The 24303-nt window shown below is 42.6% G+C and overlaps 1 protein-coding gene across 2 annotated transcripts in view; it reads left to right on the top strand.

The window, feature by feature from the left end:
- ROS1 (ROS proto-oncogene 1, receptor tyrosine kinase) overlaps window positions 1-24303 on the top strand; it is a 103244-nt gene that overhangs the window by 61284 nt on the left and 17657 nt on the right. For both annotated transcript variants that reach the window (XM_075924044.2, XM_075924045.2), the window contains exons 30-39: window positions 4219-4451; window positions 7653-7829; window positions 8716-8890; window positions 9408-9525; window positions 12475-12662; window positions 13238-13330; window positions 13933-14068; window positions 14610-14772; window positions 16204-16268; window positions 23429-23558. In XM_075924044.2, the coding sequence (XP_075780159.2) occupies window positions 4219-4451; window positions 7653-7829; window positions 8716-8890; window positions 9408-9525; window positions 12475-12662; window positions 13238-13330; window positions 13933-14068; window positions 14610-14772; window positions 16204-16268; window positions 23429-23558 (1478 nt within the window). The remainder of the gene's footprint in view (window positions 1-4218; window positions 4452-7652; window positions 7830-8715; window positions 8891-9407; window positions 9526-12474; window positions 12663-13237; window positions 13331-13932; window positions 14069-14609; window positions 14773-16203; window positions 16269-23428; window positions 23559-24303) is intronic.

Here is a 24303-nt window from a genome sequence, read left to right as displayed (position 1 = left end):
GTTTAAAGACATGGAATAGCTATTTCAGGATACTTCTGGTATCCTGAAATAGCTCCACTGTGTAGACGTAGCCCAACTTTAAAAAATATGAGTAGTCCTGTGGCACCTTAGAGACTAACAAAAATGCATATAGTATTATGAGCTTTCGTGGGCAAAACCCACTTCTTCAGATGAGCTACATCAGTTGAATTATATCAATGTGAGCACAAAAATCAGGCCTTTTATCTTTAATTATGTAGTGTCTATTTTAGAGTTTGGAAGTGTCTGCTCAAAATGTAATCTACTCAGACCTGTGCAAAAGCCAGTAGGACTAACAATATAAAGAGAGCTTGTGATTTTCAGTTTTAACCAATTATAAGGGATAAAACACCCTGATATAACAGGAAAAAAAGGAAGGGGGGGCAACTTATTCTTGGAAAACATATAACAGGAAAAAAAGGGGGGCTTATGCAATAGGCAGGGGTCGACAAATAATGTAATCTATTCGCCCGTGGCGAGTAGATTACAACCTGGAAGAGCCAGCGCAGAACGATCTGCGCATGCGCAGAGCGCAGAACAGCACGAAACCGCGCGGCTGGCGAGCGGGGCTGGCTGCCGCTTGGCGAGCCCTGGCAATAGGTACTGGAAGAACATCAAAAATGGTTTCTTGAATGTAAGGGCTTGTCTTTGTAGAGCAGTACAGTGAGCTAGGGGTATGTAATTTCTAAAGTTCACTGGTATGTTGCACATTGCTTGGGCTGGATAGGCTCTGTTGGTAAGCACGAAAGATTCTTTTGAGTGCTTCAACATAGTGCTGCTTGAAACAGTATACTATCTTAAAGTGCATTATGGAACATTTCAAAGAGTGTGTCTAGACTACAGGGTTTTTTCAAAAAAAACATCCCCTGCGTCTAGACTGCCGCCACGTTCTTTCGAAATTAAATTGAAAGAACGCGGGTTTTTTTTGTCCGCGGTAAACCTCATTTTATGAGGAAGAACGCCTTTTTTCGAAAGGTGTTCTTGAATGCAAACAGGGCTTTTTCAGAGGAGAGCATCCAGACTGCTTTCGTGCTCTCTTTCGAAAAAGCGGCTTGCTTTTTCAAAAGAAGTGGTTGCAGTCTAGACGCTCTCTTTCGAAAGAGGCTTGTAGTCTAGATGTAGCCAACGAGATTACTCAGTCTGGTGTATACATTATATACATTACTCATAGTGGTATATACAAAGAGAAAGTCCTGAAAACACTCAGTTTTTGGGAATCCACCTAAAACTAAAAAATTGCTTAAAAAAACCTTGAAAAGATTAAATCAATAAACTCTAAAAAAACTGAAGCCCTAAATATAAAAGATTTGGGTCCATGGGGCATAATCCATATTCCTAATGCTCTGACATGTTGACTTCCTAAGAAGACGGAAAGCATCAGTTAAGCAGGTGCAGTGATTCTTTTTGACTGTGTGTTAACATTTAAAAATAATTTCTTGTGTGTAAAATATCAAGAACCCTCCCACCCCGCCCAGGAATCTAACTCCCACACTGCTGTCAGACTATGTATGTTTCCTGGCTTTTTCACCCTGAGTTTTCTGTGTGCAAGTAACAATTTTATTAAAGCTTGGAATTAAATCAGCTGTGGCCAAAATGTCTTCATGTTCCGAGCTTATTTAACAACACATCAAAATGTTTGTGGATTCTTTCTATCTTCTCTTCCTTTCTATGTCAAAATGAAGGAAGCTTGAATCACTTTTACTTCCCTGCAGATACCTAAGAGGGAGAGAATCAAAGGAAATAGGACTAAGAAAAACAAATGCTTTAGTGTTGCCACAGAGTGTCACTCTTACTCCATATATTGCGTAGCAGAAAATCTGATTTCCTTGTCCATACAAATTTCACTTGAATAATCTATTATCCTGCAGCCAATTGTTAGTGTACCTTAGGGGAAAAAATAACTAAATAAACTAGTATCTCTCTCTCATTCTGATGTGTTTGGGACTCTACCTTGTTAAAAATCTAATACTGACATTTTAGCTGCCTAGGTTTCTGCATATAAAATTATTTTCCTGCAGAACCAGTAGAGACATGCCATATAGCAGTTCAAAGCTTATCCGTAAATCTCAAAAGAGGATTTGGTTTTTGCAAATGGTCATCTAGTAACCAACTGACATGGGTCCATGCCTAGCAAAGCAGTGTGTTTGAAACGGCTCCCCTGAGTGCATTTCCTTAGCAAAGCCACAAATAACAGTAAATAATGCTTTGGCAAATAGAATTTTCTATCAGCTCATTCCATTTTGTTTGTTTGGTGCAAATGGGCATGGTTTTCTCACAATTACCATGAGCAGCAAATAATTTTGAATGAGTTTTGAGGACACAGAAAAATACAGCAAACAAAATAAAATGAAACCCCGCTCAGATACACCCTCTAACAAAATGCACACAGGTATGTGGAATAAGACTTCTTAGTTTCTGGCAGAGTCCACAAAGGATATGCCTACATTTTCAACAGTGATTAGTGAATCTGACTCAGGTCCCCTCAAATTGGGCACCCAAAGTCATGGATACCCAAAATATCTTGTGATTTTGAACATTTAGGTCACTGAAGACAATTAGAAGACAAAGATGCTGTCCAGCTGCCAGGACATGATCATATAGTTATTAGTAAGTCCAAATAAGTTCTGATTAGCAAGTCCAAATATTACAGCCGTATGCCCACAACAAAGGAGAAACCCATAACTTTCTAATCACGGCCTCCCACCCACACGCCTTGTCTTCTCTCTCATGCTCTGTTTTTTATAGACAAGAACCAGAGGAGAAAAGCATGGCTGTGATAAGCTTATTTTAAAATGTTATTGAATAATCACAGAAAAATACTTACAGTGGTCACACAGGTCTAGTTACAAAATGATGTGCATCCTTATTAAAATTAAAACATCCTTATTCTATATTTTGAAATGGCTTAGAATGAATTCCAAAATATGAAGGTACAGCTGGGAGAAATGGAATGAAATCAAAATAAACAATATAGAAAATACAGTATAGAAAACATCCTAACAATTTGACCTATTGGATTATGGAACCATCTCTCAAGAGGATTGGTGAAAACCTCATTGCTTTATAAATGTAAAACTGGGCAGAACAAAGCACTGAAGAATATTTGTAGGAAACAATACTAGATGGGCAGGAATTTGGTTAGCCTGACAGCCTTTTTCATTTCTAAGTGTTACGATTTCATGACTTATGAGTTGATTTTTTATTTGTGTTTCTTTTACAAATGAGCTAATAATATGATGGTTTTCAATACAGAAAATAGTACAGTGCAGTGCATCCACTGGGTTTAAAATCTCTTTCTAGGATAACTCATCTATTATTAAATATTTTTCCATATATTCAGATGGCTGTGCTTCTCCTTGGCAGATCATGAACAGAGTATCATTTTATATGTTCTTAGAATATGTGCCTAAGAGCAGCTCATAATCATAAGAGGCAACACTCTTGTACTGCTAAGAAAAATCTGTAGTGCCAGGCAGCATCTGACTTTTTTTTTTAACAAAAAGAGAGAGTGCAAGAAAAAAGAGCTTTACAGAAACTGTCACTTCCTTGATGTAGATATCCCCTAAAGCCAGGCTACCTACACCTTGCTATCCTTGTGTGAGACTTTGTTCTAACTTTCTAACTTTTTTAGATTCAGCAAAGCAAAATTAAACCAACGTTTGACTCTCTGGATAATACTGTACACTTTATAAAATTAAAACTATTGAACTGTCTTTCTTCATATCTGACTTACTCCTTATATTTCAAGAGGAGCTACAAAACAAGCCAAACTTTCATGTTTTTACCTTCAGACATTTGCAAATAATTTATAATTTCACTATATAGGCATTTTTTTCTAATATGTGCCTAGAATCTATGTGTATCTGAGATCCCAGTTGGGAATCTAGCAGGGACATGAGTCCTATGGCATCACTGCCAGGCTGGTAAAGAAGAACAGCTGAAAGGATACACTGTGGGATAGCCAATGACATATTAAGCACCTCAAAATATTTTTGAGTCAGGGCACAGTTTTTGATACATAAGAATGTGGATTTTGTGTGTATGGTTTGTAGGGGTAGAGTGTAATTATTAAAAATGAATCATATGTTGCATATTTTGTGTATATGTAAAGTTCTCTATACTGATACTTCCTGATTTCTCTGAAAACAACTTTTACCCCTGCCTCCGTCTACAAGATTTTTGTTTTGCTCTTTGTTGCAGTACCAGAGGCAGTTAACATCATTGAGACAGTGGTTCTGTCTGATAACACCATCAAGATATCTTGGAATGAATCTTCACAGCCAAATGGACCCATAGACTCTGTCCGCTATCAAATTGCTATCAACTTTTTACCACCAATTCCTGCAACTCCTTTGAGAAAAAATGAATTTCCAAATGGAACACTTGCTTGGTCTATTAGCAGCCTCCATGGTGGAACATGTAACGTATTCAAGGTATAAGTGACTTTGTATAGTGAAGAAGCCTGAAAATATGATGTAGTTAATAACTAGCAAGGGACCAAACCACTGTTTTGTAAAGTAAGAGCATGCTTGCATTTTGTAAACATGGGTTCAGACCACTGGCAGAGTTGTCTCAGTGGCTTGGCTTTCTGAGGAAGATAAATCAAATTCCATTCATTTCTCCTTGTGAGGGTCTTTCAGATAAGATTTAAAAACCTGAGCTCTGAGGCTTTTCTGTTTTGTTGGGACACTTCAGACCCCAGGTATAAATGTAAGTCACAACTCTGATAGCTATAGCCAGCAGTTCTTTGTGGCACTGTCCTGCGGCATGCTGAGTTGATCAGATGGCTGCCAACCTTCCCTTGCAAGGGAGAGTTTTTCAGTCCTATTGCAGATGCAGCAGTGTGGGTTGCAATGGGATAAATGGAGCTATATAAATGTAAAATAAGCTTCGGGGGGGAAGCTGAGTTAGTCTGTACAGGGTAAACTAGAAAAACAACAGATAGTCTGGTAGCACTTTAAAGTCTAACAAAACATGTGGCATCATGAGCTTTCATGGGCATAGCCCACTTCTTAAATCTGGCTGTACCCATGGAAGCTCATGATACCATCTACATATTTTGTTAGTCCTTAAAGTGCTACCAGACTATCTGTTGTTTTTTAAGTTTAAATGTAAAATGCTATTTGGTGAAATTTCCTCTGCAAAACTTCCATCCTGATCCACTGGTCAAGGGGAAACCTTCCATCAACTTCTCTGGCAGTAGGATCAGGTCTTTGGCCTATTAGTAGGATTGTTTTTATTATTATTTAATGTTATGTAGTGGAAAATGGAAAATTCCTACTTCTCCCTAAAAGCTTTTTGATCCAGATCGACCAAGGTAATTAGACACCTGAACTCCCGGCTTAGTTATGTCTGGCACTTAGGCTCCACTGAGATCCATGAAACTCCCACCTAATTCTGTAAGTGCTCAACTCACTTGGTGCCTACATTTCAAGGTGGTTCTCTTGGTACCTGTGTTCTTGCCCTTGGTGTACACTCTGCTGCCTCACTCTAGGTATCAGAAGCCTATTGCTCACCTACGCCCCATGCTGATCCATGACTAGGAAGATGATTAGAGGAGGGTAAGTGTGTGAGGGGCCTGATTTGTTAGGCATGCTCAGAGGTTGCCTGCAGGATTGGGTCTCTTTCAAAATCTGGCTGGTGGTAGGACTCACCTGGCAGCTTTTAGATCCCTAGACAGAGCACTCATCTGGAAGGCGGGGCACCAGAGTTCAGTTCCCACCACTGCCTGGGGAGGAAAAAGGAATTTGAGCAGGGATATCCTGAGAGAGCACTTCCTCAGGTTCTCCTGTTGAAGCTATTCCATGGTATGTAAGCAAAGTCATTGGAGCTGTGGGACTGGACTCTGCATCTCCCATACTGGTGCCCCAACCACCAGGCTACAAAATCATTCTCTCACTGTCTATGGCCCTGCTACAACATCAACAGAGAGACGGAGAGAGCCCCACATCAGAATATCCCATTGCTCACAGTTTAGAGCACTCTTCTGAGAGGTGTGGGAGACTCCTTTTCCCCCATTAGATAGAGGAATAGATTAAAGCTGAGTTTCTCCAGCCCAGGCAAGTACTCCAATGACTGGGTTAAAAGGCATAAAGAGGTCACTAGACCTCCCCAGACATTTTGTGTGGAGTGGAGCATGTGTCTAACTCATTCTCACAAAAAATGACGTAAGTGCCTACACTGCCTGGAGAAGGTTTTTGGCTGTGGATCACTAAGCAGAGACAGGTGCCTCTCTGCAGGGCGGATTCAGGAGTCTATCTTGGAGAGAATGGCATGGTATTAGGACACACCCCCTCCCGCAGCATCTCCCACAGGCTAACTTAAGCAGCTCCCCACTTAGCATTCTGGCATTTGAGAATCTCACGCTAAGGTGCCTAAGTGCCTAATTCGGGCTTTATGGGCCACAGAGTTGTGGCTGTGATATTCTAGTCACCTAAAAGTTAAGCCCTGGGAAGCTGAGTATCACCAGGCCACAGGCCCTTTGTAGCCTCCAGTTTTTCTGTTTTATCCAGAGAACCCTACTTGATTCTTTCACTGAAAACTGACAGGCACATAAAGTGGATTCCTCCTTTCAGCAGTATACCAAATTAGAAAAAAAATGTGTTTTTCAAATAAACAGCGGGAGAAACAATATACCAATTCTGATATTTCTTTGGTATTAGCAAGAGCAGGTTAGCGGTGGCCTAAAAATGCATGCAGCGTGTGGCTGTTTTGTGGACTTTAGGAGGAAAAACGTCTTCCAAATTAAGATGTGGCCTGAGGAAAGGATTGCAGAGATTGGCCCTTAACATCTTCTTGGTGAAAATACTGCAATTCCTTGAGGTTCTTGAATTCCACTGAAGTGTGATGTTATTCATGACACTGTCCAGGCAGGCTGCAGACAAAGGAAGGAGACATACGTGGAGAGAATGGATGATATTTTAATTGGTGATTATAACCCTGGAGAAAAAGATTCAGTCAGTTTCAAAATATCACCCAAAGGTTTGCGTAAAAGCTAGTGACAGAAGGAAAGCTGAAGTGGGGAGCAATTCTGTGGTTTGGTGGCGTATGTGCTTTCCGTCACAGGCAAGGTAGCTGGCCGTCTCTACAGTTCACAAAATAACTCTGGTCTCCAGGGAACCCCAAGCCCACAAATGACCTTGTCCCCCAGATCACATGACCTAATGGCCCAAGTCAGTAAGGAACCCTCATTTCAGGGCAGCACTGCCCACTGGCCAGAGTTAATACGGAGCCCTCAGTTCAGGGCAGCACAGCCCTCTGGCTAGGGTTAATAGTGTTGGGGCTAACACCCTGGTAGAAGGACCCAGGCCCACCCTGCTCTGCCGGGTCCCAATACAGAGCCTTGCAAACAGCAGCACTGCCTGCCACTCCCTTGGTGGGGAATTCAGCCAAAACACGCCGTGTGTACCTTGGTGGGAGAGGCTGCTTCTGCACCCTTCCTGGGTTACTTCCTACCACTGTGGTCAGATCCACATCCCATGTGGTTGCTGAGTCTTCCACGTCTCTGGCAGAAGCTTCTCTCTGGAACTCCGCAGGGGCTTCATTGAGGCCATCTCATTGCCAAAACTACAGCCACTAAAACCAAACCAAATGCAGTGGCTTTAGACTGTATGTTCCATTGTTTTTCCTTTTAGGTTCTTGCCTTTCACCCCGAGAAGAACTGGTTTTCTGAGAGTGCCCTAGTGTTGGCGGAAACATTTGAGACTCCACCAGTCCCAGTTAATATAACTGCCAGCAACACCAGTTGTGAGTTAGAATGGAGGTCTCCTTTGCAAGGCAACATAACCAGCTTCTGGTTTGAATTGCAGAAGGTAAAAAAAAATACCCTTTTCTTTTCAGGTTAAAGGCCAGATTCTGCCTAGCCTTGTAGATGGTGGGGAGCTAGAGAAGGGTGCAAGGAGCCCATCAGGGAAATTCAGGCACTATAATGTCAGGGTCAGTACTAGTGCTCCAACAAGGGGCAAGGTGCAGGGAGCACTGGCCAGGGACAGGGGAGAACTGCTCCCGAGGTACACGCAGTTCCAAAGGATTTTGGCTGAGTCATCCAGAACCTCTTGGGGAAGGAGCAGTTCCCTTTTGCACACTCCGGTGCATGCTGTGGTTAGAAAGAAACAGGTGGGCTTCCATTTTTAAATGTTGAAATAATTTTTAAAAAAGTGGTCCGTGGATTTAATTTTCATCTCCTACTTGGGTCAGGGCTAGAGAGAAACTGTTAGGGAAACAAATTAGTTCTGCAGCATGCACTGTAAAGTAGATGCTACAGAGGTAGCCGTATACATGGTAATTTCAGGTTTAATCTCTGAACAGCAGAGGTTCATGAATGTCCTAACAGAGTTGATCATAATCACATGGCTTCACTTAGGATCAGCATGGGAAGGAGAGCTCACAGTGAGCCAAAAGTATAGACCAAACACAGGTATGGAAGAGGAAGGCTGCATACGGTCTCTCCTGCATGTGCCACCCACTTTGTTGTCCTGTGTGATTTCCAAGCCTCGTAGATCTCAGAACATCAAATTTCTGGGTGGCCTTGGTCTGTAGGAAGAGGGTTTGAAATTTATGCTCCCTCAGTCTCAATAGCCTCCCAGTACTCATATTTGTATACACACTTCTTTAAGGGCATCATATCAAGGCTACTGAAGTCAACAGAAAGATTGTTGATTGTGATGGGCTATTGACTCAGATATTTTATTTTTCTAGTGGCAAACCAAAAATGACTGGTTTTGTCCTGTGAACATCACCTGTACAACTGGTCCCCTGTACAAGTGTCATCTCATGGGTGTTCGTCCTAACACCAACTACTTTGTGCGAGTAGGAGTCGTTTACATAACTGGAGCAAAAAGCACATCAACTCCAGGAAGCTTTAAAACTAGGGGTAAGCCCTTCCAAATATGTGTTCCTAGATTAACACTATTCTAAGGGTGCAAGTAAATATTTTCTGCATACTTTGCCAGATAGTATCCATCATATAAGAATCACTGATTTCTCTCTAAGTGAACTCTAAAAAAGAAAAGTCACAAAATTAATATTTGCCAAAAATAAAACTGAAGCATTTTTTCAAAGATGAGAGATGGGGAAGAAGAGTGGAATTGAAATACTTGAATGTGATAAGATACTTGTGAATCCAGGCAGAAGTCTGAATGTGTGTGAATGAAACATTTCAGGTTTCCTGCCATGAGTATAAGTCCAAAGAATCCTTTTCATGAGTAGCCTTGTAGATCTGCCACTGCTAGCCTCCAGGTCCTTCACATGCCTGAACATCCAAATGCACATCTGAGTTTTGCTCTGTGTCTTTCTAGCCCCTTGCTCTTGTCACTTTTTTCTCAGAATACGATGTGAGTATTAATATACTGTGTTTTAAGAATTCTACTTTTTTTCACTTTGCAAAATAGCTGGAGTTCCAGGTAAACCGGGAATCCCCAAAATAGCAGAGGAGAATAAAAATTCTATAGAGTGGGGAAAAGCCGAAGACAATGGAAGCTCTCTTACCTACCACATTTTAGAAAGCAGGTAAATTAGTTGGCGCGCACGCTCATGCTAGCAAATGATAGATGACTCATTTATGTATTGTTATCCAGTAGAATGTTTTATAGTAACTAAGTAAGAAATAGGTTCAGATTAAATAAGAATGAGCCTAAGTTTTGGCCCAAATCACAAATTGATCTCAAGCTATTTTAGAAATTTCTAAACATTTGGTGTCTTTTCTTTGAAATTATATTTCTGTGCCCCTGCACATCTTGTCTGTAAACAAGACAGGAAGGCAGATCATCCATATGCTTTGTGACTGAAGAGGAAAATTCTGGCTTTCAGATTATTTCTTCTTTGTGCTTATTAATAAATGAGGTACATTGAAGGGTTGATGAGATTCAGTGAACTCTCCAGCACAATGGCCTAAATTTTCCAAAGTACCTAGAAATGTTAGGTCTTAGAACTGGACCCAGGACTGATCCTTGTAGGATCCACTCGATATGCCCCCTTCCAGTTTGACTATGAACCACTGATAACTACTCTCTGGGAATGATTTTCCAACCAATTATGCACTTCTTTTATAGTAGCTCCATGTAGGTTGTATTTCCGTAGTTTATTTGTGAAAAGGCCATGTAAGACAACGTCAAAAGCCTTACTAAAGTCAAGATATAGCTTATCTACTGCTTCCCTGTCATCCACAAGGCTTGTTCCACTTTGAAAGACAGCTATTTGGTTGTTTTGCCATAATTTGTTCTTGAAACATCCATGCTGACTGTTACTTAACACTTTATCATCTTCTCTTTACAGGTACTGAAGTTAAGATGACTAATCTGTAATTCCCTGGGTTGTCCTTAGTCCCCTTGTTATAGGCAGGCACTAAATTTGTCCTCTTCCAATCCTCTGGAATCTCTCCCATCTTCTATTAGTTTTTTAAGATGATCACTAATGGCTCTGATATCTCCTTAGTCAGCTCCTTGAGGCTTAGGAAAAGTCTTAGGAAACGCTATCCTCTCAGTATTTCTTATAAACTCAGACAAAACCAGAGAGCTCTGGAAATCTCATCAGAAAACTATTTCTAACAAGATTTCCAGGCCATTTCCCAGATACATGGACCTAATTGGATAAACTGATTAATCAGATGAAGTTTTGGATGCTTTTCTAAATCAAACCTCTGAATCAACTAATGCATATTCATCACTAGCTGAAGTTTAGATGCCTCGTTACGTAGATGAACTGAGGGACAATGTTAAATAGTTGTCAGACATGGACATTAAATGTTCCAGGTTATGGGAACTTCTTGAATGAATTCATTTGCAAATGGTTTGCTTTAGTGGACAGGTCTGTACTCACAGGCATCAACACAGCAGTAGCTAAAACTTTAAAAAGTCTTGTTCTGGGATCAGCCTATACAGCCTAGAATATTTTTTAACTAGGATATTGTTTTGTAGGAAGAGTTGTCTTTGGTTCTTCCAATTCCCGAGAAGAAATCTGGAGTGGGATCTTGTCACGGTATTACAGAGTCAATATTGGAATTAAATCTCCCAAACATTAATATATAACAGAGTATCAAAGGAGTTTCTTCTTCTGAGATATTTCTGTGAAATTGTATAGATTGGAGGTTGGGGAAAGGAACCAAAAAATTAAACTCTCTGTGTTCTTTTCGTAAGTTAATTTAGTGCTTAGGGTAGTGAAAGATTGACAGCACTCCTAGAGTTGGCATTCTTCAGCTGCATAAGCTTTCACCCAGACATACTTTCCTGGTGGTGTAAGCTTCTTCCACAGTTCTGCGAATACATGACATCACTGAACTGTGTACAATAACTGATATACCATGACACCTGATAATTGTGGTCTGCTAAAGGCCAGCTTGCACCTGACGCATATGTGGGAGTCCAAAGTGAGAAAAGGCACGAGGACCCTTGTCTCATGGAAGGGTCATGCACAGTCACAGTCCTTGTGTTCTCATGATTCCAAAGTCCATAATCAATCCATATTTCATCTTTGATTTTTCATCAGTTTTGTAAAACCAGGAGAAAGTCAGTGGTTTCAAATGAGATTTGCAATGTCTCCGAAGTTCAGTTCAACCCACTTAGGTAAATGAGAACCCAGCTAATCAATACCAAAGAAAATATTTACATATTCTCCTTGATGATAACCACAGATTTTCAGAGAATGCTGTCAGTAACTTGAATAACCCAACAACATATATATTTACCTTCCACGTCTTTTTTGGGCCTAGAAGTTTTTGTTTTAGTGTGCTGTTTCACAGTGTGGTGTGCGATTTGTTGGCATGCAAACTGTACAATGACAGTACAAGGTCACTTGAAATATAGCTATATCATGTAACATAAAATGATGATTCAGACATGCCTTACACATCAATTGTATGCTCCTTCTTCAGATGGTGTATAATCTGCTCTGAATTTGCAATAAGTGATCCACTCAAAGCCATCTTCAAAAGGAAGCAATATACCTGGCAGCCAGCAGATACAGTGGGAAACTGGCTAGCTAAAGGATTGTGTCTTCCCTGCCAATGACATGCTTTCTATATTAGCTTGTGAAACCTGACACGCAAGGCACACAAGAAAAACTAAACGCCACTAGGCTCGAAAGAACGTAACCCCCTAACAATATAAAGAATATATGAAGAGTTTTGCCTAAAATCTAATAACGTTGTTTTGAGATCCTGGCTAGGGACTGTGTATTTAACCAGCAGGAGCTGAAATGATGCAGTTGTCTTGTATGTCCAAAACAGGTGGTGTTTCATTTTCTATGCCAGACCAAAGAGACGTCATTGCTGGAATGACATGTTAAGATCACTGTGTTTCCATAGCCAAGTCCATGTGAATGGAATGGTCCTGAGAGCAGAGCATGTGCAATAAGAGCGTTTCCATGGAGGCCATGCTGTAGAAATGATGTATGGCACAAGTTGTTAATAACACAAGCTTCCCTTGGTAATAGATCTCTGTTGTTTTGCTATGCGCTTTGTAGGAAGGGGTCCAATAACACAAGCAAAATGAAGCCTTCTTGGAAGGTGGTTTACAATGGCTCTTGCAGCAGTGTGTGCATGTGGAAGGCCAAGAACTTAGAAGGGACTTACCAGTTTCGAGCAGCAGCTGCAAATATGCTGGGACTGGGTGAATACAGTGGCATCAGTGGCGATATAGTGTTGATTAAAGGTATTTGCTGTACTTTTTATTCTGCTAATCAGATTACATTGAAATGCTAGATCACAAACACAAGTCATTTTTGTTTAATGATTTATAAACAGAGACCACTCTCTGTATGCAGATATAGTAGCACATACAAAGTAAAATGTGTAAGTGGCGTTTAATAGTAGTGTTTCTGTGAAAATTTCTAGCTGTCTGGACTAGTGCCAACTTTCTTATCAAAGGAACACTGGGATAGAACTCTGTTAGCATTGGGTTGGATATGGTTTTCTACTATGTCTGGAGATGCTGTGGTATATCTGATTATATAAGAATGTGGTTTAAAGGAGCTCTGCATTTGCTTAATAATGCTCCCATTGACATCCATGGGAGTTTTACCATTGATTTCAGTGGGAATAGATGTTTAGACTCTCACTGAGGCTTTTGAAAACCCCATCCCTAATTCTTCAGCCATTCAACGGCTCTGCATTTTTCTCTACAACTGTGGGACGTTAGAGACTGAGAGAGCTAACAGGTTTGCTTAGCTCAGTGGTGCTCACATGCATTGCATTGCCAGTGAACTATTTTTTAATTTTTTTTAACAGACTCTACATCCGAAGGGGAGGCAACCATCATCATAGCTGCTGTGACTGGAGCGATTGCATTCATCTTAATGGTGACTGCACTGTTTGCTTTTGGTATGTGATTAAAAAGTTTAATACAGCTCGTGGATTTGTCAGATCACAATAAACTGGAACAAAACAGAAATTTAGGGGAAGGACTGGCTGGTATTTGAGAGCTAGATCTTGTGAGGTACCAAGCATTTACCAGAGCATGATTAATGGCCTTTGCCCCTACTGATTCCAACCCTCAGCACAGTACAAACTTGGATCTTTGCTGAGTGGTGCTGTAGAGCCCCAAGCATAAGATCTGGGCCTAGAAAGTATCTTGGAATGCTCATGTTTGGCTCACCGGAGATTACTAGTTATACACAAAAAGTGGCAGGGTACAACCCACTCCTGCTCTCAAGCTTTTCATGGTATTGATGTTGGTTCTCTACAAGGAGAATAGGGATGCTGAGGTTGCCCTTGTGTTCTTGCATTGTGAACTCACAATGGTACGGTTAGTAATGATCATGTCAGATATTTCACTGATGTTCATATGTATAAAGCCAAATGTGGGAGAGGAACTAGAAAAGTGTTCATCATATAAAGGCAAAGCAAATGTAATTATTCAACTTACGTGTGTAAAAGGAAGTTTTCAAAGTGAACTCTCTTATTATGTTGCTTTTCCCTTCCAGGCTGGCACAGAAGATGGAAGCTAAGAAAGTCTGCACAGCATGGGCAGATAGTGCTTGTCAGGGAAGATAAAGAATTAGATCAACTGCGGGGTCTGGCTGATGTGGTAGGATTGTCTAATGCCTGCTACGCTGTAAGGTATTTGTGACGTGTAAAAAGCTACTTCCAAAGCAGAAAAATTAGCTGGCCTCCTTCAGCCTCATTTTTACAGATGCTGAATCTCTAAAACTGTGAGCTAAGTTGGTGGGAACTGCAAGTGATCAGCACTCAGAAAATCTCTGCTGCCCAGAGAAAGTGACTCAGGGCCCACAACTGGGGTCAGATTTTTAAAAGAGTTAAAAAAGCTTCCATCTGGATACCTAAATCAGGGCCAGATTTTCAAAAGTGTGTGACCCAGGTGCTCCCAGTGTGACACAATGGAATATCAGTCCATGTGAACTAAGCAGCCTATGTGCTGTGACCTTTATAAATCTGGCTGCTGGTACACAAGGGGTGTAATTCTTTCCTCTGCGGAGGGTTTGCAAAAATCATGTGCCTCACTTAAGTCTCTTTTAAACTGCAGGTGAGACAAATTGTGCTAGATTTGTTTATGGCAACATTTTGAGAGTGTCCCTCAACCATATATTTATTGAAATGACTATTTAGTTTTAAAGCTACAACAAGCCCTACTGTTTTATAGCACTCTCCCTACTCGGGCTGAGATTGATTCCCTGCCAGCCTTTCCTCGGGACAAACTGAATTTGCATAATCTGCTGGGAAGTGGAGCCTTTGGTGAGGTGTACGAAGGGACTGCAGTAGATATTACAGGAGCTGGAAGTGGGGAGTCCAAAGTGGCTGTGAAGGTAATTTCAGCTGTGTAGCTGTCTAGCAATAGTGCTGTCTAGATGGGTACATGTGGTTTTGTTGGTTAAGCCATAGGAAGGGGAGTCAAGAAACGTGGATTCTATTTTTGTCCCTTCCGCTGGATTCACTCATTGCCATGTGCAAATCACTAAGGACTGAGTTCCCTTCACAAGACTTGTTGATATCAAGCCTTGGGCCTTTCCTTATCTGAGACATTTTAACATAAACTAGATGAATTTTTAAATCCTGGATCGCACTCCACTAGTGACCCAACGAGACCAAATCTGCATTCGCTGCCAAGCCTTTGAATGTGAGACTAGCTCATTCAGTGACTCTTGGCATGTCTACTCTGCAGCTGGGGGGTATGCCTCCCGGCTGGGGTACACAGGCACACTAATGCTGCTCACGCTAGCACGTGAAAAATAGCCATGTGTAAGCTGTGGCACACAGCTCGAGTTCATTGCCTGAGTCCCCTGGATCAGTACTTGGGTGGCTAGCCTGAGCCTCCGTCCATGCTGCAGCATCCATACTGCTGTTTTCAGTGTGCTGGCTCTAGTAGCTAGTGTAAGCCTGTCTAGACAGGCTCAGAGGCATGCTCCAACTATTGTGTAGGTGTACCTCAGTGCCATAGGAATGTGACTTGACATAAGGATCCAATTTCCCTGCTGTTTAACCATCAGTTGAAACAAGAATTGAAGACCAAGGAGATATAACAGTCTGTACGGGAACATTGAATAAGCTTTATCAAGGGCCTGTTGCATAGAGGCAGAAAAGGAAATCTGAAAACAAAGAGGACCAATCTCATATTAATACCAGAGGCAATTCCTTTGGGCCAGAATACAGTTTTCCTAAGTGTGGTTAGCCTCAGATGTTACCTCTCTTCCTCATACTATGCTGGCTATTTACTTACGCTGTATGCTTCTCAGGCCAGGTCTACACTACTGGAGAAAGTTGACCTATGATATGCAACTCCCACTAAGATAATAGCATTGCTGGAGTCAACGTACCAGAGGTCAAATTTCCGCAGCATCCCCACTGTGGGAGGTTGACGGGAGAAACTCTATTGACTTCTTTTACTCCTTGTGATCCGGTGGAGTACCGAGGTCAATGGGGGTGCCATGAGCAGTGGATTAGTGGGTCGTTATTAGACCTGCTAAATCGAACCATGGGAGTTCAATCTCCAGAGTGTTGATCTTGGTCTAAGTGAAGACAAGCCCTCAGAGTAGGAAGAGGGCATGGATGCCTACTTCTGTTTAGAAAGTGTCTATTACCTTGTAGCCACTACAGAAAATATAGGTTAAGAGAAAGCATGTGTGTGTGGGTGTGTTAGAAGAGGCGATCAGCCTATTGACTTTTTTCTTATATAAATGTTACAGAGATTACACTGACCGTGATTGAATTGTGCTAACGACTTGTCTTGTATTGTGTAGACTTTAAAGAAGGGTGCGACAGACTATGAAAAGAGTGAGTTCCTGAAGGAGGCACATTTGATGAGGTAATACTGGATTGTCCACAGCATTCCTTTCAATACTGATGTAAACGAGGGCTCTTTCATCTGAATGGGTTCATGTGTATCTTTTGTGTCTCTTATTTTTGCGGAAGAATTAAAGCATCCCTGAAGAATCCCACCAAAATGAAGCTGCAAAGTTTGTTTGCGGCTCAGATAAAGATTGAAATGTTATTGCACTAATTTCATAGCTTGACTGGACCTTTGGACTGGGATGTCCAGTCTGCTCCTCCTTCTGAACCAATTAACATAACAATAGTAATCGGTAATAATAATAGAGTAGTATTTGACAGTCCCAGTTTTTCACGATAAGAATAGGCCCCACAGTAATTTCTTGTTAAAAGTTGGCTTTAATATGCACATATTCACTAGTAGAGGCTGCCACATATCTCCTTGCCTATTCAGGACACAAATGTCTGTCTGTTTGTTTGTCTGCGAGTCTGTTCAAGAATTCCTAAATGGTAAGAGCTAGGGCCATCAAATTTGGTATGCAGCTTCCTGCTATCTTAAAGTAAGGTCAGGATTTGTGTCAGCACAACTAGAAGCCCTAGGAAAGGGACAGTTTTCCATAACATCAAAGGGAGGGACTGCTTTCAGATGGACGCGATATGAGAGTGACCACTGAGGCAGTCGTACCACCAGCTTGTCCGACAGCATACCAGTGAGTAGCCCCCCCTTGCCCAAGTGCTTCCTGCCCAACCCTTGCCCACAGTGCTCAGGGGCGAGGGGAGGGGAGACTAGGACCCTGACACCTGGTGGTTAACCTGGGGAGAGGGAAGAGAAGAGGCCCCGGTTGTGAGCTGGGGGGTGCCCTGGAGATGTGGGGAAGAGAATAGGCACCGAGCAGGCTTGGGGGTGAGGGGAAAGAGAAAAGACCCCGTGTGAGCTGAGGGGTTACCTGAGGAGAAGGGGGATAGAACAGGTTCTGAGTGGGTTGGGGGGGAGTGCCCTGGGAAGGGGAGAAGAAACTAGGCCCCGGGCAGACTGGAAAAGTGGTCTGGAGCGGGGGGAGGAAGGGAGGGAGAGAACAAGCTCTGGGCCCCCAGCCTCCTGCACCTGCTTCCACATCCCCAAGGCCCTGCCCCCTGCGAAATGCTGGGTAAATCTGCTAGCATGATATATGTATATGCCATCTGAGAATGAATTTTCATAAAGAGGTCAGTGTTCAAGTTGAAAATCCAGGATCTCTGGAATCCCCAGTGAATGTGCCACAATTTGAGATAAAGACTTAAAGGAATAAGAATAAGGCTTAATTTTCAGAGATGCTCTGACTTCAAATTTGGACGCTGACAATGAGAAGCCAATATTGAAAATGTGGACTTGAATTTCTCACACTGAAAATATATTATTGAATTATAGTAGGCAGTTATGTACAGGCAGTCCCCGGATTACATACAAGATAGGGATTGTAGGTTTGTTCTTAAGTTGAATTTGTATGTAAGTTGGAACTGGTACATATTGTACCCCAGGTGTCCCCGATTCAGCCGCTGCTGAAACTGACCAGCGGCTGACTACAGGAAGCCCGGGGCAGAGCTGCTTTGCCCCGGGCTTCCTGGAATCAGCCGCTGATCAGTTTCAGCAGCAGCTGACTCGGGGAGACCTAGGGTAGAGCAGCTGTGGTGCTGCCAGGTTGGTCCCCGCTGCGCTGACCCTTGACGCGGCGGGACCAACCCGGCAGCACCCCAGCCACTCTTGGGGACGCCTGGGACAGAGCAGCTGGGGCGCTATCGGGTAGGTCCCCGCAGCACCGTACCTCGGCGCTGTGGGGACCAACCCAGCAGCACCCCAGCTGCTCTACCCCAGACGTCCCCAAGTCAGCCGCTGCTGAAACTGATCAGCGGCTGATTCCAGGAAGCTGGGGGCAGAGCAGCTCTGCCTCGGGCTTCCTGTAGTCAGCCGCTGGTCAGTTTAGGCAGCAGCTGACTTGGGGACGCCTGGGGCAGAGCAGCTGGGGTGCTGCTGGGTTGGTCCAGTAACGCCGCACTTCGGCGCTGTGGGACCAACCTGGCAGCCCCCCAGCTGTTCTACCCCAGGCATCAGCGAGAAAAGCCTGGTCTGCTGGGGGAGGAGGGGCGCACTAGCTGCGCCCCCCCCCCCCCCAGCAGACCAGGGAGACATGGAGCGGCTTTTCTCGCCGTGGAGGATGCGGGCGGTGGGACTGCAGCGTGTCTCGGCAGTCCCGCCGCCCGCGTCCTCCGTGGCAAGAAAAGCCACTCCGCGTCTCACTGGTCTGCTGGGGGGGGGGGACGCTAGCTCTGCATCTCCCTGGTCTGCTGGGGGGAAGCGCCCCCCGCACCGCCAGAGGCGACGACAGTGGGGGAGGCACCCCGCACTAGCTGCACCTCCCCCTCCCGTTCGTAACTAGGGGTCCGACTTAAGTCGGATTAATGTAACTCAGGGTCTGCCTGTATTGCATGCATACTCCCTCTTTGCTTCTGTCTTCACGTTTTTTAAAATCCCGGTAACTTTTCCTTTGATTATTCTGTACATATTGTCTGCACTGAACATAGAGTGAGTCATGACTAAGGTGAAAATATTTGTGTGTGTTTACGTAATTAAAGACTGTATCAAAATGCAGTTTCATAAAGGGGAAGGCGTTAAGGTTTTATGCTTTATTTCCTCATATTTGAGTGCACTTCCCCCCCTCTTTAAGTGTGGATCCCTCTGATGTATGTGTGCATGCACCTCTTCCATTTGTCTTCTACTGCTTGCCATCTGGGATAGAATCCACCTGTATTCTCTTCTTTCACTTGACTTTTTACCTGTAAATAATTGTAAATAGTTATTTCATTTTTACATGTACATAGTTAATTAGCTTAAATCCAATTTAGTTTAGTTAGTGGAGCTGGGAAGTTAACTTTCCCACCCTGTGTCTCCCCTATGTCTAGAATTGCAAGCTTCAAACATGCCTTGCCTGTCCTTAGATAACCTTCAATGCTAACTTCACCATACAGCCGGTAGTCATACATTCTATCTAAATTAGGGGTATAAAATCTCGTTTAATCAGTTAACCAGTTAAATGTTACATTTGACTGGTTAACTGATTAAGTGGGATTCTGTAGTGTAGTGAGCCTGGCCCGGCTGGGGCAACCTCCCACCTGTGGGGCTGCTGGCTCCTGGGGTTGCCAGCTTCTCGCCCCTGACTTTGCGGGGCTGTTGGCTCTCAGTCCCATGCGGCAACTGGCTCTCGGCCTAGCGGAGCTTCCTCCCTCTGGCCCCACAGGACTGTTGGCTCCCGGCTCCCAGCCCCATGGGGCTGCCAGTTAACTGGTTACCGGTAAATGTCACACCTTACCAGGTGATGCTTATCGACTAACCAGTTGACGGGTTACCCATTCACATCCCTAATCCAAATGTGAGATTTGCTACTTGTCTCGCCTTGTACCAGGAGGGTTCAAGAGTTCCAGGTCTGCCAACCCTTTACAAAACTAACCATGAGACCTATGGCAAATCCAGGGCCATCCTGTTCTCCAGCTTTTCACCTGAGCCTCTCGGCACTGCTCCACTGGCACTGGCAGAACATCCCACCAAGCGGAAAGACCAAGTGGATGCATGACCAGGGGAAGAAGCACTAGAGAGCAGAGAAGTCTGTTCAGAGGTCCTCAAATACAAGAGCAGCGTCACTCTTCCTCCTCAGGTTCCAGTGAGGCTCTGAACCCCACAGCAGGGTTACCTAGAATCTCATAGTGAGATGGGGCAGGCATTGATAGTACCATCAGCTTCTGCTGATCCAAAACCATCCTGTGAATGTGCAAAGGTAGTAAGCAGTGCACGCCCTGTGTGCTGGCAGTCTCATACAGCACGCCTGATCTTGCACCATTGATCCTGAAACCTAAGACTCCAGCCAGTTCTCCTCCAGTTCAACTGATATGCACCCTTTGAGATGTTCTCATAACCTACCCAGATTCAGAGTCCCTGTCCTTCATGGACACTGTAACATCATCAGTTCCTCAAACCCCAGCTCCAACAGACCTATGATATCAGGATACGGTCTGTCTCAATTCCAGCCACACCATCTTCAACCAATGAATCAGAGGGATTCTATTCAGAGAAGGAACAATATTATATACCTATAGACAACATATCTCATGCATCTCTATTGCCCCTACTGCATTATTTCTTACAGATAAATAATTCAAACACGAAATTCCTGGAAATAGAAACTGCTGAAAATTAGAATAATTACATTTACATACACAATAGGATTGGCAAAATGTGTAACATAATTTAGAATTTCATTTTCCCATTAACCTTCACTAAACCAGGAGCTTTTGTGTGTGTTTTGTTTACTATCAAGTTTGCAGGGAAGACACTTACCAAAAGGACAATATTTTTCTTTATCCATAAAAAAGATGTAAACGTGGATGCTTAACATTTATTTGTTAGGTCTCATAATTTATTGAAGTTGAAGACTGACTGGGCAACATAATTGAAGCTGTTTATAAAATCCTGATGTGCTTTTTATCTAAATATAACTTTTCTGTTGCTTGTTTGTCTAAATGAATATTGCAATGCAGACAGTTATGCTATGCATACTGTTGTGTTTTAAGAAAGAGTATGCATTGCTTCTGTTACTATTATTATGCACCAGTGATAAAAATATTTGGGTTAGATTTTGTTTTCAAACAACCATTTGATATTGGATATTGGTAACTGAGTCTCTTGTGTTCAAAAATATATTCCAAAATCTGGGGAGACAAAGAATGACAGGTCTGTGGAGAAACTGTTGGAGACTTGTAAGGGGAGTACCAGGTGCTCTTTCTCTTGTTCTTGAGAGCACTGGATTGTATGTATGATTGAGAGGTATGTGCCAGGAGGGGGAAGAAAACTGTCAACTTAAAAACCACACTTCTCACTGAGAAGTTTTTACCTCCTATTGTTACAAGCAACACCTAAGATTCCTGGAACTGAAAGAGGTTAGAGGAAAAAAGTTTCTGAGGTTTTTTTTGTTTGTTTACATTTGACAGCACTTTGACTAAAGTCAGTTTCACTCTATCCCTTATGTTGTTTCTCAGATGGTTTGTCTGGGAACTCTTACAATGGGGAGAGATAACCATTTTAAGTCTCAAGGAAATGTGATTATAAAAATACAGAAATTGACAGACCCTTGAATTGCTTTTAATTAATTCTTTTGAAATGTTTTAGATTTTAGTGCTTATAATATCCCTATTTGTTTGGACACACAAAAGTTTGTTTATGGGGTTTATGCATACAGATTAGATTGCCATTATTCCTCATGCAGTTTTAGATTTTCTTTGAAATGTACTAGAGGAAGCAGTGCTGCTTAAGCAAGTAGATGGGCTGGATAACCTAATGGGTCTTTTATATCTCTAACTCTGAAGAATCTGTGGTCATTTGCCCCTAAAAACTGTATGATGGCAACCATCTATCTTAAAAAAATGATGGTGTAAATGCCAACGAAGTTGAGTTAGTATGTGTCATGCAGCAGCACCTCAAGTGGCTAAAAAGTCCAATTTTTGAGTGACAGATAACGCAAATGTAAGGTGCATGGGTGAAGGATGGAGCCATCTCATTACTAATGCTCAAGGGCTTGAGCTTTCTTAATCATTCTTCCTCAAAAACCCATCTTCAGCTCCTTGACTCTATGGTAAAGTGTAGCCTGTTGTTAGCTGCATCTGCAATGCAGGCAGACCCTGGTTGTCTGTGGGTGGAATTGAATCTGGAAACCCTGGAACAGTGGTTCCCAAACTTTTCGGCATCACACCCCCTTTTTGATTTTTGAAAAACCCTGACACACACACATACCCCAACAGCAAAACTTGTTGAGCAGAAAAAAAGGAACTGATCGGGGCAGCAAAACTTGATGGGGGGGAGTGGGAGCTGGGTTGCCTCTCACCCCCCCTGGAATTTCTTCATGCCCCCCAGTTTGGGAATCCATGCTCTGGAGCATAGTTCCTGAACCTCTATCACATGAGCTAAAAGCCAGCTGGCTTTCATCTAAGGCTATAGAGCAGACTCATTATTTTCTTTATAAGTGGTCTCAGTGCCAGCAGATGGGACGGTGCAGCACACCCATAAGGTTTGTGAGTTACATATCTTTCCCAGCTTGCTGTGTCACTGTTGAAAGTTTTCAAGTCCCTTTTGCTAACATCCTTGTATCTGACTCTGGGTCAGCCCAGTAGTCACAGGGCATTTGCCACTTCTCCATACAAGAAATCCTTTGGACTATGTCCATGTAACATCTGGTGCAGATGAGCAAGCCAACAGAGACATCTGTGTTCATGAATAGTGATTAGACTTGGCAGTGTTGCAAGTGTCAGGAACTTTGGTTTCCCACTTGATATTTGGGATATGGCAAAGACAGCTGGTGATCCAGGATTTACCACCCAATAGCAATGTGCTCAAAACACATCTGGTAGATGTGTATCTTGGTATTCAGTGTTAGTTTCTTGTTATCCCACATGCCCTTGGTCAGTTGGCTGAATGTGGTAGCTGCTGATGCAAGAATTAAGGTTGTCATCTAGAAGTAAGTTATCCAGTACAGATGATCCTAGATAGCAGAACTTGTACACAACATCTAGCATGGTGTTAGCTAATGAAACCTCTTGTGCGGTCAACAGATTTTGTGCCATAATCAATATCCTCTTTAGACTCCAAATTCATGACAAGCTAGCAAAAAGCTGCAGAAATTCCTTTTCACTAATACAGTGTATTGCCCCCAGAAACCACATGATGGAATGGATTTCTCTGGGTGAGTCATTCCAATCTAATAATAGTGATTGTAAAAGGGCATATTTTTTTCTCTTCTAGTTATATGTTGAAGAAAACACTTTAAATACCATAAATCTTCAGAACATCAGGGGAATTTTGCAGGTTATATTAATTTCAACCAAGAAGAGACAATCACATGGATATTCTCTTTCTACAAATTTCCCTTTTTCTTAGAAACACTGTGATGAGTCTGTGTCTAGCCACCTTTCCCCACAGAATAATATAAAACTGTTTTTTGTGTATATACTTGAATTCTCTTTAAGACTGAGGAGATACAAGACATAGCAAAAGTCAAAATCCTGCTGTTGGAACAGACAGGATTTTAGAGATGAAACAGCATAGTACAGCACCAGTAGCTAGTAAAGTCCATGATTTTTCATGGATTTTTCTTCCAACATATGTTTTCTTTTCTTCAGCAAATTTGATCACCTCCACATCCTGAAATTACTTGGAGTTTGTCTGATGAATGAACCCCAGTACATTATCTTGGAACTGATGGAAGGAGGAGATCTACTCAGCTACTTACGAGGAGCAAGAGGACAAAAGGTAGGCAGAGGACTCCTATATATACATTTTATTTTTAGTTGCTGGTGGCATTCCTGAAGGATTCCACCATTCCCCTCTTCTTCCCTCCGTGGAAGGCCCTATGTCTGCCCAACCCTTTTTTCCATCTGAGGGTCTCTGGGCTGGCTGCATTGTAGCAACCCAGGAACTCAACACTGAGCTCATGACCCACTTCAGAGCTCTTATGTGGCAGTAGATTGAGCTGCTAATAGGCCTACGACTATATTTTCCAAAAGCATTTTTAGACCTAGAAAGCTTATTGCTCAGTGCTTTAAAAAATGTAACCCAAATAGGTATAAGGCTGACAGTATAATATTTCCTCTTTTTATTATTTGCATTGCAGAAACATCAGTCATGGGGCAGGTAGTTCTCAAATATATAGGAAGACTCTGTCCCTGTCCCAAAGAGCTTATATGTTAGGAGGACACCCAACAAATGAAGGGTTGGGGAAGAGGGATACATCTCTTACTCCATACCACTCGTGCTTTTATAGACCTCTATCATATCCCCCCTCAGTCTCCTCTTTTCTAAGCTGAGAAGTCCCAGTCTCTTTAGCCTCTCTTCATATGGGACCTGTTCCAAACCCCTGATCATTTTAGTTGCCCTCCCCTCTCCCACCCTCTCTCTTCCCCTCTCCCACCTCCTTTTCCCAGTCTCCCCGAGTTTTGTTCAATAAAGAGAGTTTCTATTTTTGAACACATGTGTCCTTTATTTTGTACATCAGGAA

This window comes from Pelodiscus sinensis, chromosome 3 (assembly GCF_052426305.1).
Source record: "Pelodiscus sinensis isolate ZL-2025 chromosome 3, ASM5242630v1, whole genome shotgun sequence".
Taxonomy (NCBI): domain Eukaryota; kingdom Metazoa; phylum Chordata; order Testudines; family Trionychidae; genus Pelodiscus; species Pelodiscus sinensis.
The sequence above is the reverse complement of the archived record's forward strand: the minus strand, read 5'-3'. Positions and strand labels throughout refer to the sequence as shown.